This window comes from Aureococcus anophagefferens, assembly GCF_000186865.1.
Source record: "Aureococcus anophagefferens unplaced genomic scaffold AURANscaffold_14, whole genome shotgun sequence".
Lineage (NCBI taxonomy): Eukaryota > Pelagophyceae > Pelagomonadales > Pelagomonadaceae > Aureococcus > Aureococcus anophagefferens.
In genome coordinates this window covers 479,652-484,013 of record NW_008705574.1, presented here as the reverse complement: position 1 = coordinate 484,013, position 4,362 = coordinate 479,652, and the positions used below count along the sequence as shown (strand labels likewise).

The window sequence follows — 4,362 nt, the reverse complement described above, 5'->3', positions numbered from 1 at the left end:
GGCGGCTCCGGCGCCGGCGGCGGACTCAACTGCTCGTCGCGGACTTCGACGGCCGCGACGTCCGCCGCCGGCTGCTCGTCGGCCTCCGGCGCGGCGTCGGCCTCCGGCGACGCGCGAGCCTCCGGCGCGGCGTCGACCTCCGGCGACGCGCTCGCCCGCTCGCTGGGCGGCGGCCCGCCCGGCGGCGCCGCTTGAATGGCCGGAGCGCGCTCGCGTCGATGCGGCGCTCGACGGTCGCGTCGTCGTCGTATTTGACGTCGTAGGTCGCCGGCGCGCCCGAGTGCACGTTGATGACCCGCGCCGGATAGAACTTGTGCTGGCCGCGCCAGAGGCCCTCGACGGCGTCGCCGACGCCGTAGAGCGGCTTCCGCTCCGGCGCCGCGGGCGGCGCCGCCGCTTCCGGAGGCGGCGCTTCCGGCGCCGCGGCCGGCGCTTCCGGCGCCGCTCGAGACGGCGCGGCCGGCGCCGCTCGGGACGGCGCGCAGTCCGCGCAGGCGAAGGGCAGGGAGATGCCGCAGCCCTCGTGGCCCCACGAGCTCCCGCAGACGCGGCAGCGCCAGAGCGCCCAGCGGTCCTCGCCGTCGGCCTGGTCCCGGCGCCGCATGAGCCCCGTCGAGTCGTAGCGCCGGCCGCGGGGGCACCGGCACGTCGCGAGCGAGCACTTCGGCGTCACCGCCGCGACCTCCTGCGTCGCGTAAAAGGGCAGCGCGGCGCCGGCCTCGACGCCGCGCGTCCGCGCCCAGGCGACGAAGGCGTCGTCGTCCTTGCAGAGCGGGCAGCGGAAGAGCGACTGCGACGCGACGCCGTGGCGCCGCAGGCAGTCCACGCAAAACGAGCCCTGGCCGCCGTGGCTGCAGCACGGCGGGTCCAGCAGCGACGCATGCGGTTCGAAGCAGAGGCAGCACTCGCCCACCCAGAATGAACCGAACTCGATGTCGGGCAGCGACGCGACCTCGACCTCCATGTCGCGCTGATCCTCCGTCAGCCGCTACGCGCCGTGCAGTATGAAAATGGCTGCCATCAGGCTGCCGCTGCCCTCCCTTAAATGATCGTTGAGTTGACCTACAACATCAGCTTTTGGCGCCCACACGCGCCATCGAGCATGGCGCAGCGTCGCAGCGCACTGGCGTTGCTGCTCATGCAGTGCGCCGCGCTGCGCGTGACGCGCTTGAAACTTGTGCGCCGCCTGCCCGCGGGCGCCTGCGCCGTCGCCGCGCCGGCGGCCTTTGCCGACGACCTGATGGACGTCTGCCCGAATTGCCCGCAGGCCGTGAACCCGCTGCCGCTCGCGTCCATCCTCGGCCGCTGGTCGCTGTCGGCGTCGTGGACCGACGCGACGGGCGCGCCGCGCACGCTCGTCGGCGAGACGCAGTTCCGGAGCGTCGGCAAGGCCAACAGCGGCAAGACGTCGTTCGTCCGCGACGAGCCGGGCGACGACCGCGTCGCGGGCGGCGCGTGGTACGAGGTGCCGGCGAAGCTCTACAAGGGCCAGTTCAGCTGGAGCGCGCGCTGGAAGCTGAAGACCGCGGGCGAGACGCTGCTCTTCCGCGGCGACACGTCGACGGGCGACCCGCGCGACTTCCTCGAGAATCGGCGGCCGCCGACCATGGCGGGCGACGTCTTCGTGGAGACCTACGGGCCCCTGGAGGGCATGACGTCGCAGCGACGCGTCGGCAGCTTCAGCGCCGTGCTCCGCGAGTCGTGTTCGGGCAGCGGCGGCGACGCGGCGAAGATCGGCGGCGCCGACACGAGGGCGCTGCGATAGTGTTAAATCCATATTCGCTCGGACACGTCGTCGAAGTTCCGCGCCGCCTGGGGCAGGGCGACGTTGTCGTCGCCGGCGACGGTGTCGTCGAGGTAGCGCCGGGAGCCGTCGTCGATGCCGCCGGAGAGGAAGACGTAGAGGTAGAGCACGAACGACAGCGCGAGCGCCGTGCCGACGGCGGCGAAGGTCCGCGGGTCCGCGGCGCGGTTCACGAGGCCGAACTCCTCGCGGTAGGGGTTCCGCGAGTAGGGCACGTCGCGGCCGCCGCGGACCTCGCGGCGCCGCGCGAACGGTCGGACCTGGCCCGCGCTCGTCGGCGCGTCGCCCTTCGCGGGCGGCGCCCAGCGCGCGGCGCCGAGCTTCGGGGGCGTGTCCATCGGGATGTCGCCGTCGGCCATCTCCGCCGCGAGCCGCTCGGCCTCGGCGCGCCGCGCCTCGATGACGTCGCGCGCCGCGGCCGCCTCGGCCTCGCGGCGCCGCGCCTCGGCGAGGCCGCGCGCGGCCGCGGCGGCGCCGGGCGCGAAGTTGGGCGGCGCGGGGCCCTCCTCCGGCGGGTCCTCCGGCGGCGCTGCGAAGCTGGGCGGCGCGGGGCCCTCCGGCGGGTCCGCCGGCGTCGCTGACTCCTCCGGCGGCGCTGGGTCCTCGGCCTGCGCGGTCTCCTCGCGCAGCGCCGCTGCTCGTCGCAAGAGGTCGGCGATGGCGTCTTCTTTGTCGGAATCGCTGCTGCTGCGGAGCACGACGCTTCTGCGCGTCGTCGGGCGCGTTAGACGCGTCGGCGCGAACGCGACGACACCGCAGATGAGCCGAAGAAAAAGGAGCGCGTGGTACACCATGGCCATGCTCCGCCACAGACTCTGCCGCAAGACTGCACCATCGACTCGCTGAACCCCCGGGTGCCGCGATGGGCGCGAGCGCGTGACCTGCAGCGCGACCAAACGATTAACAACGACCGAGCAAGCATGAAAGGCCACGCGCGCGGCGCGCGCCTGCGGCATCCGCACCAGCGGCGCACGCACCTCATATTGGTCGCGCTCGCCTGCGTCATCGTCGTCCTTAGCGCGTGGCTGATCGTCGTGCTCACGCTCTACTCGGCCCTCGGCGACGCCGCGTTCCGGCGGCATCCGGCGTTGCTGCCGGCGCACCCCTTCGCGAGCTACTTCGCGACGACGGCGTCGCTCGCCGTCGCGCGCGCCAAGGCCATCGCCGCGAACCCGAAGGACTCGCACGCGCTCGACGTCGCGTCCGTCCCCCACGACGTCGGCGGCCGCACGGCCGTCGTCGTCGACGGCGCCATCCCGGAGTCCGAGCGGAAGCGCATCGCCGACACCTACATCAAACTCACGGGCCGCGCGGCGACGGACGGCTGGCACCGCGAGAAGGCGTCGGACGCGTCTTTGGAACACAACGCGATGGCGAAGAACATGCCCTTCGACGAGTGCGACGGCGCCCCCCTCGACGCCATCCGCGCCTTGCTCCCCCACTTCTACGACCAGTGCAGCCCCGCGCGGCCGTCGTGGGTCACGCGGTGCACGATCTACGCGCAAAGCTTCGCGGACGTCGACGAGGCGCACGAGGACCGGTCCCACGACGGCGACGCCTTCTCCGTGACGGCGATCTGGTACCCGCACGAGCGCTGGCACCCGCACTGGGGCGGCGAGACCGTGTTCCTGTCGTCGTCGGCCGGCGGCGCGGACGCGGAGCTCGTACTCCCGGTCCTGCCGAAGCCCGGGCGGTTGCTCCTCTTCGACAGCGAGATCTCCCACATGGCCCAGCCGCCCACGGTCATCGCCGAGCCCTTCGCGCCGCCGATGACCTCGAAGCTCCAGCTCGCGTCGACGCGGACCACGGGCAACCGCTTCAGCTTCGTCTTCCGGACGCTCTGCGGCCGTCGGTCGAGCCGCCAGCTCGTCGCGGACCACGACCGCGACGACGACGGCAAGCTGAGCCACGGCGAGGCCGTCAAGCTCTTCTCGTCGTTGGACATGGGCGCGCCGGAGATGGCGTACCGCAAGCTCGCGGCCGCCGCGCGGCGGCGCCAGGGCGCGGCCGCGGCCGCCGCGGTCCTCGCGGAGCCCGCGGACCTCGACGCGTTCTTCGGCGTCGCCGACGAGCCCCGGCTCCGCGCGAGCTTGAGGGGGGCGGGGACGTAAGTTGCAAGCGTCTCGTTAGAACGTCGCCCGCCGAAGATGGGTGCTGACCAAACATGTAGTACGGTTTGGAACGCAACGAAGAGAGACTATGATCCTCGACGGGACGCGTTCCAGCGGTCGAGGAGGGCGAGCGCGCCGGCGAAGGTCGGCCGGTCGTCGGGGTCCGGCGCGGACATGCGGGCCATGAGCGTCGCGAGCGCGTCCGCCTCCGGGCCCGTCGCGGCGTCCCGGACGGCGCCGAGGATCCAGGCGCGGTTCGCGAAGTCGAAGACGTGCGTCTTGGCCGAGAGCGTTGCGCACGTCCGGTTCGCGGTGCAGTACCCGACGGCCTCGGGCGCGCCGCGGCCCGTGGGCGCGCGCGCGCGCCCGCAGGCGTCGCGCTGGCGCCGGCCGTCGGCGTGCTTCGCGTTGCAGCAGCAGTGGAGCGGCGTCGTCGCGCGGCAGTTC

The 4,362-nt window shown here is 73.5% G+C and overlaps 2 protein-coding genes across 2 annotated transcripts in view; both read left to right on the top strand.

Annotated features, from left to right (window-relative positions):
• Positions 1-1,102: 1,102 nt before the first annotated feature.
• AURANDRAFT_65364 (hypothetical protein) lies at positions 1,103-1,765 on the top strand (the record flags this gene model as incomplete). The annotated part of the gene is made up of 1 exon (XM_009040332.1): positions 1,103-1,765. One exon carries the CDS (start codon positions 1,103-1,105, stop codon positions 1,763-1,765), a length of 663 nt encoding a protein of 220 aa, XP_009038580.1.
• A 959-nt stretch (positions 1,766-2,724) lies between these two features.
• AURANDRAFT_65363 (hypothetical protein) overlaps positions 2,725-4,362 on the top strand; it is a gene marked incomplete at both ends in the record, with an annotated part of 11,090 nt that continues 9,452 nt past the window's right edge. Inside the window, one exon of the mRNA XM_009040333.1 lies at positions 2,725-3,911. Within this exon, the coding sequence (XP_009038581.1) occupies positions 2,725-3,911 (1,187 nt within the window). The remainder of the gene's footprint in view (positions 3,912-4,362) is intronic.